The sequence below is a fragment of the Rhinoderma darwinii genome, chromosome 2, assembly GCF_050947455.1.
Source record: "Rhinoderma darwinii isolate aRhiDar2 chromosome 2, aRhiDar2.hap1, whole genome shotgun sequence".
NCBI classification, from domain to species: domain Eukaryota; kingdom Metazoa; phylum Chordata; class Amphibia; order Anura; family Rhinodermatidae; genus Rhinoderma; species Rhinoderma darwinii.
Genome location: NC_134688.1, coordinates 269,564,595 through 269,579,488, shown reverse-complemented (window position 1 = coordinate 269,579,488; position 14,894 = coordinate 269,564,595). Strand labels below are relative to the sequence as shown.

General features: G+C 45.2%; 1 protein-coding gene across 1 annotated transcript in view; it reads left to right on the top strand.

Moving 5' to 3' along the window:
* Nucleotides 1–13,421, top strand: part of GNL2 (G protein nucleolar 2) — a 48,986-nt gene extending 35,565 nt beyond the window's left edge. Inside the window, exons 14-16 of the mRNA XM_075853256.1 lie at nt 2,852–2,940; nt 12,386–12,468; nt 13,234–13,421. Of these exons, the coding sequence (XP_075709371.1) occupies nt 2,852–2,940; nt 12,386–12,468; nt 13,234–13,383 (322 nt within the window). The 3' untranslated portion in view covers nt 13,384–13,421. The remainder of the gene's footprint in view (nt 1–2,851; nt 2,941–12,385; nt 12,469–13,233) is intronic.
* Nucleotides 13,422–14,894: the final 1,473 nt, after the last annotated feature.

The following is a 14,894-nucleotide window of genomic DNA, read 5'->3' as shown; positions in this document are numbered from 1 at the left end:
AATTCCCTGCGGGGACCAGGGCGGATACGCTGTGTACTTGTACGCAGCGTATCTGCCCTGTGTGAACATACCCCTGGTGTACTCCTTCTTGGACTCCAAGGTTTGAGAAGGAAGATTTATTATCTCTTTCAAATGTGGATGAAGCAGGATACAGGACCTGCAGACATTTTAACAGGCACGTCACTCGTACTGAAGCACAATTATGAATATACGACAAGTGAGCAGGAAGATGGGCAACAAAGAGTGTTATGTTCAGGTCTTGGGATACAAGGGAATGGAGCATAACCAGGGAGATTAGGAGAAAAGCTGTGGGAATAAGGGAGTCATGAACATGACACACAGAGCTCTATAGTCCACTATTACTGTTCTGACCTACCAATGAAAAATCCAAAGTACTTCCAACATTCTTGAAACCTAGCTGTTAAATCCCCTTCGTTGTATGTGAACACTTCATAGTTTTGATGTCGCATTACCAAGAGATTTTGTTTGTCTGTTCAAAAGAGGGAAGGAGTCCTTAAAACAATAATATAAAAGGGAATCTGGTAAAGTGAAATGGGAAAATACCTGACCATTGAAGGACCCCAGGACTGTCGGACTATATTACCTATTGGAATCCGTTAATGTTTTACAAGAGTAAGGGTTTTGATACACAAACCGTTTAACCTTTGTGGTGTTCTTGTGTATTAACTTGATATTTATAAGCTGGGTAGGTGTGAAAACGGCATGACTCGGCCCTATGTCCGTATGCTTCTCACTGCATTCAAGAGAATCTTCTAAATTAAACTATTTGCGTCCTATTCAGTTTTTGTTTCTCCATTTGGTTTGGTGCTGTATTCTTGTGCGTCATGTACAAAATCGTGTGCGGAACTTTACTTGAATAACTGCATCTAATAAGTTTTTAATTTCCATGTACTTTTATTTTAGGGTTCTGAACATTTGTACACTTATGTCCTTTTTAATTGGTCATGTTAACACATGCAAAGCATTATTATGTATTACGTTGATAAGTGTTTGTTTTGAAGTAGAATTACGCCACATCGCAATGTTTATAGTCCTCCTAAAATAATCATTAATAAAACATAAAAGCGGATCTTAGGAAATGTTCGAAACACATGAAGAATGTGTTGTGGTGGGAGACTTCATCTATGCCTCGCTGTAACTCGGGAGCTCCTACTCCCTACGCTGCTGAAGGGTGGGGTGTAGAGATTTACCAAACCGTATGGAAACCAATTTACTCTTACGTTGGTCTTGTCACATGTTCTCCTTCTTTACTCTGCCTGTGTGCACGTGCAGTGAAGCGAATGGCTGACGTCCTACAAGTCTCTTTCGAGCCAGGCCTTTATCTGCAGTGGGAGAATGTGCCTCTGACCCAACAAAGCAAACTTTATTAATGCAATCTCCTGCTTGACACACTTGTTTTTAATCTTGTGTTTTTATTATGTGGCCTTTTATGTGTCATGGTGATGGATAAAGGATAACGTATTCGATATAGAGTGTAACGGTTTTTAGCTAGTTCAGATTTGACCATGAAGCCAGCTTCCCTATGCATTTGTACTTCCTGATGGTTGTCATATTTCAATCTTTTTTTTTTTTTTTTTTTTTTTGTATATTACAATTGGTTTAAAATCTATGAGATTTGAAATTTAGGACCTTCTGTATCAAAACCGTCTCAGGTGGATGATATCCTTGTTTTATGCTTTTCAAGTTCAGCAAAAACAAGCTTAGTATTCCCATCTTGGACATTTTATGCCATATTCACAGGATATGCCATAAATGTCTGATCGATGCGGGTCCCACTTATCCCTAGAATGGGACATGTGACCTGCCCCCGTCCTTCCTTTTTTGTCCCTGGGTTGTAGCCACTGACTATTAAGGTGGCCCCCTAAACTTCTGTTCTACCTTCTGTCGCTAGGCTGTGACCACTGACTGGCCAGGTTTCCCAGAAACTGCTGAGTGATGTTTCCATAGCCTTCCAAGTTCCGGGAACAGGGTAGCTTGCCGTGCTACGCTGTTTCCGTAAATCCCATTATACCAAAATGCACCCAGGCTAGTCCTCATGGTGTCGTTCGTTTTCTTACCAGAGCACTTAATTCCTGCGTTATCTTCTTCATTCTGGTCCTTCCGTGGTCCCACGTAGTTGCGCTCAGACTCTGCAAAACCTACAGCCTCTTATGTGTCGACCAGATGTCAATTCCTCTATGCATTTCTAACCGACGCTCTACAGGAATGGATAACTCTGGAATTAGGTGCTTTGTTGGAAAACGGACTATACTACGGTTTACCTAATCTACATTAGTATTAGAGGAATCCGAGCAGGTCTCTCTGCAGGATGCAGCATGTCTGTTTAATACACAGACTATCCATAGATATTGTAATGGTCTTATTAATCCTGCAGATGCGCTGCAGGAGAATTGTACACTAGGGGGATAATTAACTTCTTGTCAGAGGACCATTTTAATAAAAATGGATTGTCCAAAGTAGACACAAGTTTTACGTTATGTTCACATCTGTGCCAGGCGCTTTTTGACAGACATAATAGCGCTGCATGCTGCAAAACAGACGCATGACTGGAACCCAATAAAGTCCATGTGTTCCATTAGGCACCTTTTTGTTTTTTGTCATGTGACCGATACGGCGACTCAAGATTTTTAATTTTTTTTTTTGTTCTGCTCCTATGACAACGAAAAACCCGAACGCAGACGTTAAAGCCCTAAAGTGTTATAGGTGACTGAAGTACAGTACATTCTTATCTGATCACAAGTGCCTCTTGTCTTTCATATATGTATGTGTTAATTAGTACAAGCTGTTTGTTCTTTTTTTGGTCTAACCCATTTACATTTTTATTTTGTAGAATTCCTAAAGACCTACATGAACACCTCTTTTCAAAACCAAAGCCAGAAAGCGAAGACGAAAAAGAAGCAGAGGAGCAGCAAAGTGAAGGTAATGCAGTAATCCCTTCAGCCATCTCCACATGTAACCTCCAGTCGTCATCCACATTTATCACCATCATCCCTGTCTATTAATTCTCATTAATTACCTGGCCGTCTGTGCTTCACTGCCTCAGCTTAATTATTTTCTGAACTATTTTTACCGTGCAATTACTATATGCCATTCATCCTCCTGGTCTCACTTGTTTTTCTTATTACTGAATCCGCTGCCAGCTATATAATTTAAGGAGATTTAAAAAAATAGTGGGCGAAATATATTAAGACTGGCCAGTCTTAAACTAATATACATCTGCGAGAAATGCGACAAATATATTGACACACCTTCATATATTTGGCGCATCTTTGGCTGTCTGTTATGATGAATCTGTCGTACCAGTGGAGCCCCTGCTACCTTTGGCTAAGCCCTGCCCATTTATTGCTCCACTTTCGGAAAGTGGCGAGAAAATTTGAACACAACTATGGCATGCATTAAAATCTACAACTTTTTAACACCAGAAAACTGTTGTAAACATGTTAGATATATCGCCTTTGGCCTCATGCACACGACCGCATTGTCATCCGGGGCCGCCCGCAAATCATGGACTGTGCACATTGCCGTGTGCATTAATTTCAACGAGCCTGGACCGCAAGATGCGGCCGTAATAAGACATGTCCGATCTTTTTGCAGTCCAGGCTCCTCGGCAATTCACGGACCGTGGAAACCACGGTCGTGTGCATGGGCCCATTGAAATGAATGGGGCCGCAATTCACCTGCACATTTGTGGGTGAATTGCGGCCGCAAAAATAAATTTGTGTGCATGGGGCCTTACTGTAAACCAGGGGTCTCAAGCCCGCGGGCCGCATGCGGCCCCTGGGGCCGTCATCTGCGGCCCGCGGGACACAGAGCCGCTAGTATCGGCTCTGCTCCGAGACCCTGGAATTCCCTGACATCGCTGTCCACATATGAACAGCGATGTCTGGGGCTTCCCCAGAGCTGGAGTCCCGGGCAGAGCGCTAGTACAGGCTCTGCTCCAGGACTCTGTGGAATTCCCTGACATCGCTGCCCATATATGGACAGTGTGTCAGGGTCTTCCCCAGAGCGGAGTCCCGGGCAGGGGGCTAGTATCGGCTCTGCTCCGGGACTCTGTGGAATTCCCTGACATCGCTGCCCATATATGGACAGTGTGTCAGGGTCTTCCCCAGAGCGGAGTCCCGGGCAGAGCGCTAGTATAGGCTCTGCTCTGGGGAAGCCTCTGACATCGCTGTCCATATATCGACAATGATGTCAGGGGCTTCCCCAGAGCAGGAGTCCCAGTGATGTCAGGAGCACAGCTGGAGTCCCAGGAAGAGCCTACTAGCGCTCTGCCCGGGACTCCAGCTCTGGGGTTGCCCCTGACATCTCTGTCCATATATGGACAGTGATGTCAGGAGCAGAGCTGGAATCCCAGGCTGCACTCACAACTCTACTATTATATCATGTACTTTACTCCAGTCACATCCAGAGCTGCAGTCACCACTCTACTGTAACATGTTATACTCCAGTCACATCCAGAGCTGCACTCACAACTCTACTGTAACATCATGTACTATACTCCAGAGACATCCACAGCTACACTCACAACTCTACTGCAAGATCAGTAGATGCAGATGCAAACATCTTGTTTTATACTCCAAACAAATCCAGAGCTCCAGTCACAACTCTACTATTATATAATGTGCTATACTCCAGTCACATCCAGAGCTGCAGTCACAAATCTACTGTAGTTCGAGTGCTAGAAGCGGCTCTTCTCCGGGACTCCAGCTCTGGGCAAGACCCTGACATCACTGTGGTAGCATCTGCGGAGGGCACTGTGGCCTTATCTAGGGGTGTGTTGCATTATCCACCGAGGGCACTGCGGCAGCATCCACCGAGGGCACTGCGGCAGCATCCACCGAGGGCACTGCCCAATTTTGACATGTGTGTCTGCCAAACGCTGCGAACTGAGCCGCCGGACTGCATTTAGCGACACTTAAACTGGAAAGCTGGATTGTTGAAATAAGCACGTGGAGAAATATCTCATTTTAAACCTAGCGGTATTATTGTAGTAATGTAGTATTATTATTATAGTAATATAATGTTATTGTAGTTCAAATAACTAATTAATAATAATTTTGTATTGTATCAAATTTGAAAGTAATGCGGCCCGTCAACTTCCCATTTTTTCTATATGCGGCCCACTTACCCGGCCGAGTTTGAGACCCCTGCTGTAAACCATGGAAAGTGTCAATCAAGTGTCTCATTTATCAAAGCAAACCTGAAAGCATTTTAATGGGAACTGGTATAGCCTTCTTTTTCTGCATACATTTAGATATAGTTTACCCTTAAAGAAGCAGTCCGGGTTAAACGGATAAAGTGTTGTGTAGAGCAGCAACTAAGGGAGTGTTGCATGACGCAGAAATTCTCTCTTCGGTGTTTGAATCCCTGTGTCACGCACGGCCCCTGTGCTTCTTTAACCTTTTCATGACAGGGAAATATTTTTATAATAATCTAAAACAGGATGCAGTGTGTTTTGTTTTTTTTTTTCAAATTTGGGTCTGTTGTGTTTTTGGTATAGGGAAGACTGGGCAGAAAAAAATGTATAGTCTAGTTTTCCCATGCTTAGTGCTGCAAATACGTGAACATTGTTCCTAGCAGTGTATCGGAGTCATACGTAAGACAAGAATTCCATTTTAGTTTGTTTGGGAGTCTTAGGCCTAATTCACACGGATTCTGTCGCGTTTTCTGCGGTGTAATCCGCATGAATTCTGCTTTTATAAAGCCTTCCATTGTGTTCAATGAGAAACTGCCCATTCATACAAAGCGTAGTTTTCAGCGGGTGAAATTGCAAACAGACTCACTGGAAAAAAAGTGACCGGTCGCTTCATGCAGTTTCCAGTGTTTGGTAGCCACATGCAGATTATCTCCATTGGTTGGGGCTAATCTGCATGAGGAAACGTCTGTTTGTACCACAACACCACCAGCGTTTTTTACCATTAAAATTGTTATGAAAAGGGGGGCGTGGCCTAGAGGTGAATGTGAGAGGACGTGTGTGACCGGAGCTCCTGCTGTAATCATCCGTTAAAGTGCATATATCCCGTAAAACTCGGGGAAAATAGCTTCCCTAGGGGCTTACCAGAGTCTGGAGGTGGAGGAGCACGAATACCCGGTCATAATGACGCGCTCTAAGAAGCAGAAGTCGCCGCCAGCGAGTCCCGGGTCCCGCGCTCAAGATGGCGCAGAGGAGAAGGAAGGCCGCAATAGAGGCCTCCGGCAGGAAGTTGTGGAAAAGCTGGAGAGGTTCGCCCGCACGCCGAGAGCAGGGGGGGCGGCTGCACAGCAGCGAAAGTCGGCTGGAGATCAGGAAGCTGGAAGCTCATCATATGGATCCAGGTATTCTCCTTTGGCGGGGGACATGAGAAGCGAGGAGGAGGAGATGAGTGGCGCCATGCAGGATCAGCCAGGTGCTGGAGGGAAAAGTGGAGTAAGGAAGGAGGAACCCTCCCTAAAGGACATTTTGGCAGCGGTGAAGCAGAATTCTATGGTCCTTAACACCTTAGCAAATCAGATGGGTGGATTGAAGGAGGACATTTTGCTGCTCAGGAATGATTTGCAGAAAGTTGCGGAACGCACCACTGCCGTGGAAGGGAGAGTCTCAGACATGGAGGATGCGATTCCTCACATAAAGCAGGATGTGCAGGCACATTCGCAGGCAGTGGCGACATTGATGGCTAAGACAGACGATATGGAAAATCGGCTGAGACGAAATAATGTGCGCCTGGTGGGGGTTCCGGAAAGAGTGGAGGGAACGAATCCGGATGACTTCTTCGAAAAGTGGCTGATAGACACATTTGGTAGAGAGGAATTGACCCCTTTATTTGCGGTGGAGAGAGCGCACAGGGTGCCGACCAGACCTGGCCCTCCCGGAAGGCCGCCGAGACCGGTGCTGATAAAGATTCTACATTATAAAGATAGAGACAAGATCCTGAGGAAAGCTAGAGAGCGTCAAGACATCTCCTTTAATGGGGTGAAAGTGTCCTTCTTCCCGGACTTCTCTTTGGAAGTACAACGGAAAAGATCACAGTTTATGGATATAAAAAGACGACTAAGGGCATTACAAGTGCAATATTCGATGATGTATCCTGCCCGTTTGAGAGTGGTGGCGCTGGGAACAACTTCCTTTTTTGAGACACCGAGAGAAGCGGTTAGATGGTTGGATAGCCATGAAAGTCAGCTGAGACCGGCAGAGGGACGGCGTTGATCCGGAACAGACCGGCTGGCAAATGGAGGCTGGGGATGCAGGACTGAACCAGGTGTCGTAGGAAAAATTGCAAGATTTGGCATTTGATTGGACTTGGAGTTGGAGGGCATGGTTGCGGGGACCGCGGAAGACCAGAAGAGGAGGAATGTGTTTATGGACATTGAGGGGTATTGATATGCTGAAGGGATGGTAGTTTATTTGTAAGAAAATGGCAGCGGGAGGGATGGTCAGTTAAGCGGGAAAAGCACATAACGAGTTATGGCATTGTTGAATGTATGGTGGGCGGAGTTGACCTGCCGATGTTTGTTATGGGTAATGGCAGATACGTTCTGTTGCCCCAACCCTTGGAAAGGGGTAGGTTTACGGGGGAGGTTGCAGGGGGGGGAGGGGAGGGGGCAGGGGGGGGAGGGGAGGGAGGGAAAAAAGACCCAGCCGGTCGGATATGTAAAATTAAGAGAACAGGATGGGAGGTGTTGTGATATGTTGAGGGATGATGGGATCACTTAATTGTTTGTCCTGGAATGTACGGGGCCTGCGGGAAGCCAGAAAACGACAGGCGGTATTTGATTTTATTAGAAAACAGGAGTCGAGGGTGATAGGACTACAGGAGACACATATGACTAGGGATTCAGTTTCCATGATGCATAGGGCCTGGGTAGGCCATAGTTTTCATTCTTACCATACTACATATTCAAGGGGGGTGAGTCTTCTCATACATAGGGCAGTGCCATTTGTATGTCACGACTCCTTCCAGGATGGGGAGGGGCGGTATGTGGGGGTACACTGTACTTTGTATCATTGGAATTGTGTGTTGGTGGTGTTGTATGTACCCCCTCCGTTTTCTAGTGGATGTATCAAGAAAGTGGTGGAGGAACTGGCTAGGTACCCGGAGGTGCCGTTACTAGTGATGGGGGATTTTAACGCGGTATTGAATACCAATATGGATAAATTTGGCATGACAGGGGGAGGTGTAACAGCTTTTGGCCATCTGGTTGCGGAAATGGGTTGGCGGGACATATGGAGGGATAAACATCCAAATAGCTTTCAGTATTCTTGTGCGTCTTCCACATATCAGTCTTTATCCAGGATAGACTTAATCTTGTGCTCACCGACAGCGGTACCATTTGTAGCTCAGATAGAATACTTGCAAAGAGCGTTATCGGATCATTCTCCTGTGTTAATGAAGGTAGAGACGGAGGAGAGGACAGGGCGGGGGCAAGGGTGCTGGAAACTCAATGCCTTTTGGCTAAAGCTGATAGACAATAAACAAATTTTAAACCTCATAAAGGAGTACTTTCAGTTTAATTTAGGAACGGTACCCCAAGAGATACTGTGGGACGCGATGAAGGCGTGGCTGAGAGGGGTGTTCATCCAGCACATTTCAGCAGTAAAAACACGGTCTAGACAATTAGGAGAAGCACTGTTGGGAAGGGTAGAGGAGACAGAAAGGCTGCATATAATAGATAACACACCAGACACACTGAAGCATTGGGTGGAGGCGCAGAGGTTGTTAAAGCAACATCAGTTGGAGAGGGCAGATAACAAAAGGATGTTTTTAAAACGCCAATACTATGAGGAGGGGGAAACCACTGGACGGTTACTGGCAAGGATGGCGCAGGCTCAGAGGGAGAATAATTACATACACACCATTAAAGGGGAGGGGGGGAAGTTGGAGACTGATACAGGGCAGATTTTGAAAGTGTTTCAGCAGTTCTATTCGGATTTGTATGCCTCTAGGGCAGAGCACACGCCTCAGCAGCTGGAAGAGTATATAGGGGAGATAGAATTTCCTAGGTTGGGGGGGGAGGAGAGAGGGACATTGGAGGAGCCCATATCTCTGGAGGAGCTCCAGGCGGCTATAGGGATACTAGCCAGTGAAAAGGCGCCGGGGCCGGATGGTCTTCCGGTGGAAGTTTTTAAGGAATATGGGGAGGAGCTGGCGCCGCAGTTACTGGCCACTCTTTTAGATAGCTTCAATAGGGGGCGGCTTCCAGAAACAATGTATGAAGCGACTATAGTAGTGCTGCCTAAAGAGGGGAAGGATCCTCAACTCCCGGGCTCTTATAGACCAGTCTCACTGCTGACGGCGGATATTAAAATCATGGCGAAAGTATTGGCGCTTCGACTAGCTAAAGTAGTAGCTGGGGTGGTACACGGAGATCAGGCCGGTTTTATGCCATCCAAATCGACGGCGGTAAATCTGAGGCGGCTGTTTTTTAATCTACAAGTTATGCCGGATAATCGTGGGGGGAGAGCCATAATGTCCTTAGATGCGGCCAAAGCATTTGATTGTGTGGAGTGGAATTATTTGTGGTCAGTTCTGGAAAAAATGGGATTTGGCCCTAATTATATAAAATGGGTAAAATTGTTGTATGTAGCCCCGACAGCAAAGATAAGGGTGAATGGGGTGTTATCGGATCGGTTTGCGCTGGAGCGGGGAACGCGTCAGGGATGTCCATTGTCCCCATTGTTGTTTGCGTTGGCGGTGGAACCCTTGGCGTGTGCAGTGAGACAACATGAACAAATTCAGGGGTTGAGATATGGGGGGGTGGAGGAAAGAATTGCATTATACGCAGATGATATGCTGCTATTCATGGCGGATACCGAACGCACATTACCGTTAGTGATGGCCCTAATTAAGCGGTTTGGGAAATACTCAGGACTACTCATTAATTGGTCAAAATCGGCCCTAATGCTCATGGACCCGGGGGATGTTCAGAATGGGGAAGAGGAGGTGGAGATACCTGTGGTGAAGGAGTTTAAGTATTTGGGGGTGAGGGTGACGGCGAAAGTACAGGATTATATGTCCCTTAATGTAATGCCACTGTTAACAAAGATAAAAGCCAAAGTAGAGGCGTGGAATAAGTTGCCCCTATCTGCTCTGGGTAGGACAAATTTGATTAAAATGATCCTTATGCCCCAGGTGTTGTATGTACTACATAACTCACCGGTATGGATCCCCAAATATTGGTTCAGGAGATTGCATAACCTTTTTAGGGACCTAGTATGGAAGAAGGGGGTACCTAGGATTAAACTGGAGAAATTACAGCTGCCAAAGGAGGAGGGGGGCCTGGCTGTTCCCAATGCTTGGGTGTATTATTTAGCTGCCCAATGTCAGCATTTCTGGGGGTGGGAGCAGGAAGAGACATGGGGGTCCAGTGCGCGCATCCTATCATATCTGGGGGGGGGGGAGAACCCGCTGGCAGGACTGGAAGCACACAGATATAAACAGATGGCGAGTACCAGACCCACTCTGCTTCTCATACATAAGGTGTGGTGGCAGTGCAAGCAATTGCTGGGGATAGGGGAGTGCACTAAATATACACCGCTTTGGAGAAATGCTTATTTGGGGGAATTGGGTAAATTGGAAGGGATGCAGGGGTGGGAGCAGCAAGGCATAATACGGTTGAATCAGTTGTATGAGGGAGACATACTCAAATCTTTTCAGCAAGTAAGGGAGGAGTTTCAACTGGACTCCCGCATGTTTTATCAGTACCTGCAGATTCGGCACGCTGTGCAGACACAAGCGGCCAGTGTAGACCTGACGATGCATGCCGCGGGGGTGTTGGAGCATATTGCAAAGGCAGTAACATCAAAAGGATTAATATCATTGGTTTATCGCAGGTTGTTGGTGGAACATCTGGGAGATCCTATGGCAACAGTGTAAGCAATATGGGAGAGGGATGTGGGTCCTATTACAACAGACCATTGGGAGGCGGTATTGGCAGCAACATGTACCTTGTCCATTAATGTAGCACAACGAAGATCGCAGTTGTTTCTGATACATAGGGTGTACAGGACCCCGTGGGTGCTGAAACAAATGGGATTAAGAGCGGATGCAAAATGTCCTAGGTGCCCGGAAGAAAAAGCAGACATCCTTCATATGTTCTGGACATGTGGGAAGCTGGGGAGTCTGTGGACGGAAATATCAGAACTAGTGGGGAGAGTGTTTGAGGTACAGATCCCATGGGATCCTGTAGTAATGCTGCTAGGGTATGTTGGAGATTTGGGGGGAGATAGGATGTCAGGGTTGGCAATTGCTAAAATACTGTATCAAGTTCGGAAAGGAATTGCAAAGCACTGGCTGGATGCGGAGCCACCATCAAAACAAGAAATCATGGGGGCACTTAACTCACAGGTTCTGATGGAGTATAGGATATACTCCAAGAGGGGGTCCAGGGTCAAGTTCGACAAACAATGGGCTAGGTGGATTGATCAATCTGGGTATGCTTCTGGGGAGCTAATGACACTAAGGCAACAAGTGCAGGTATAGGGCCACTGAGGGGAGAGGATTGGAAAAGTGGTACTGAGAAGATCGGCTGGGGGGGATACAGGGGGGAGTTGGGGGGAAGGGAATGTTTGGTTAAATGTAAAGAATTGGGTCTGTTGAAAATTGCTTGTACACTGTATGAGAACGTACAATGACCTGTAATAATGTGGAGTTTTGTTGAATAAACTTGAACTGATTAAAAAAAAAAAAAAAAAATTGTTATGAAAAACACTATGTTGAATCCAGCCTTAAAGGGAATGTGTTGCCAGCAAAACATGTTTTTTTTTTTTTAGTTAAACAATTAGTGTGTACATTAAGCAATAAAGACTGAGTGGGCATGTGCAGGGTTCATATCGGCTGTCAGGATGCACAGCTTTACAATCCTAACAAGCTGAGAAGTTATATTGCCCTGCTACGGCTACAGAGGCCCGGCTCCTTCCCGGACCAGCAGGGCAGAAAGCAATTTCTATTGGCTATTCTGCAGTGAAAAGAGGATTTGTGGGAGAGTGTAAGCATTCAAGTCCACCAGCACTCAGGTGGACTCATTGGATAACCCCTTTAAGGCTGGATTCACACGCAATATTTTACTGCGTTATTGTTCTTTTTTCGTGTAGTTTTTAATTGCATTTTTAACAGCGGTTTTTTATGATTTTTGGTTTGTGGACCTGCACATTGCTATGCACTTTGCACACTAGGTGATGTGATACTTATTAAGTAAATGTCGGAACTCTTCACTGGATCATTTTTTTTTTTTTTTAACAGCATTGTTTATTTTGTATGATATATAATATATATTGTGGTGGAACAGCCACTTTAAGTGCACTCTGTAACTGAATGTTCTCAGCTAGCGCATACATCATAGATGGGAAAAATGTTTACATCCCTGTTAAGCAATTTATAATTCTTTACAGTGAGGATTAAACAATTAAAGAAAAGAAAGCATCTTGACGATGATGAAAATGAAAAGCCGCAGAAGAAACTGTCATCTAGAGAAGTATGTCATCTTATTACAGAGTTCTAGTGGTCTTTTATGAATCCTATATACTCCGTTTTTGTTTTTACTCCTAACACCTCTCACATGCAAATTTTGTTTTGAACTTCGAGAACATCTGCTACTTTTCCCTGTCTCTAACTCCTAAATTATTTTAGACCTCAGACCTAAACCCCTAATTTATTCAGACCACTGACCTGTGGAAAAAAAAGCCCCACCTAATACCACTTCTCACTGTCTGTTGGGTGTCCTATTCTGCCTTATGCGAGGGCAGCATAGGATAGAAGGTGTGCACTTGATGTATAATATCAGTAACATTTTTACGTGTTAACAAGGCAAGATAACAATAAGCACCGATCAATGAGACCGCTCGTTGATCTGCGCTCGTTAGTTCTTTTCCCAAGGCGCTATTATCAGTAATGAATGGGGACGAGAGCTCGTTACTGCAATCGCTCGTGCCCATGCGTTTCTATCATGTCTGCAGCACGTTTCTATGTTTACACATGGAGATGTGCTTCCAACAACTATAATATTTATTGCTGCATAAACTATACGATCAGCCGATTTCCGAGCATTTAATCATTTATCGGCTGATCGTTGCCCTGTTTACACATGGCAATGATCGGGAACGAGCGTTCTGTGAACGCCCGTTTGCCCGATAATTGGCCTGTGTAAAAGGGCCCTAAGCTCTATGACAAACAGCCCCAACCCGTTTTTTCTTTTGTTTTTTGTCTGTCCTATAATTTGTATTTTTTTTTCTCTTTTCAGAGGAGAAGGATCGAGAGAGAGCAGCATTCAAAGAAAGTGGGAGTGCGGTACTACGAAACTCACAATGTCAAAAACAAGAACCGCAACAAAAAGAATGCGAACCCTCAAAGCAAAAACGTCAGACAGAAACAATCAAAACAGAAATTTTGATTATTTGTTGTGTGATTAAAGGTCTGAGTTTTTTCCAGCGTGTGGATATTGGTTTTTTTCCTCTGGGGAGAGCATAAATGTGTAAAAGGGGAACTATAATCTAATCTAAATAAATTCCAGTGCAAAAGAGAAGTTGTGAATGTGGTACAATCAATCAGGTCTCTATGCTTTCCTTTTCTATCTGGCCTTTAGAACTATAATCTGGGGCAGGGGTATTATGACCTAAATCAAGAACACAAATAATTGAACATGTAGCCTCGATTTATGATTAAACTATTTTAGGCCACTCCCCATTTCACATGTCACGCCCCCTATTTGCATTCCATACCATTGAATTAACATAGATTGCCTAAGCCTGCTGTATACTACTGTATATATAATCTACCCCCTAACACTGCACCTCACACAGTATAATGCCCCAATAGTGCCTAATATAAATAATACAGTACATACTCTCCTAACCCCGTTCCAACGACGAGTGAAGATCCCTCTGCTCCTCCGGTCTGTGTGGCTCGGCGCTTGTTTTGAGAATGTGCTGGGCTTCTGTCACCGGCGTTTCAGACATCGTTTTTGTCCACGGTGTCCTCAATGCCCACCCCGTTTACTTCTTGTTTAGCCTAAATGCCCATGTGCCACGGCGAGCAGACAGTGCCTGCCCCAATGGTAAATACACGGATGATGGGGTTATATACACACGGATGATGGTGGGCCAATGTAAGCCCCTATCAACCCTGCGTGTAAGCCCCCATCAACCCTGCGCGAACAATTGGGGCAGGCACTGAGGCTAGACCTTGTGGACCAATAAGACGACTGAAATGCCGATATATGCCATAAGTCCATCGGACTCTGAAAATATGCGTACTAAGCTGCTTGTGGCTCAGTGCAGAAAGGCACAAGGCAGTGCGGTCATTGCGCCTGTCTGCGCTGAGCTGTGAGGGGACGGCGTTAAACGGTTATAAGTAGAGCAGGGAACTGGTGGCCCCCTGCTCTATTATAGGATTCAACTGTATCGGTGTCCTGAGGATGCAGGTACAGTTGAAACTGGGAAAAAAAAAAGGAGAAAACTGAAGTGCACCGGATGACGTCTGTTTTATATGCGCTGAATTTCGATTTTAATTGCCCAGCCCTACTTTAATTTAGAAGTAATCTTAGGCCATGTTCACACATTGGAGTAGATGTACTAAGAGGTTTTAGACATTGTAAACTTGGACAAGGCAGTCAACTTTATAAAAATGCTTCATCCTGTATAATAAATTTGGTGCATCTTTCTAAATCTGCTAGACTTTTTTTTTTTTTTTTTTTTTTTAAATATTACCTCTTGGTTGGCTTAGTTTATGGCAGTTTTGTGCGGAAATTTTTGGCACACACTGTCACTTACCACACCTCTTTCTGCTAGACCAAACCAGCTTCCTGTTAAGTCATTTCCCTCGCAGAGCGTGTCGAGAAAAGTGCCTAAAACCGTATTTATTGCTTATTTTCAGTGGATTAGATCCACACACTGCAGAAAATTT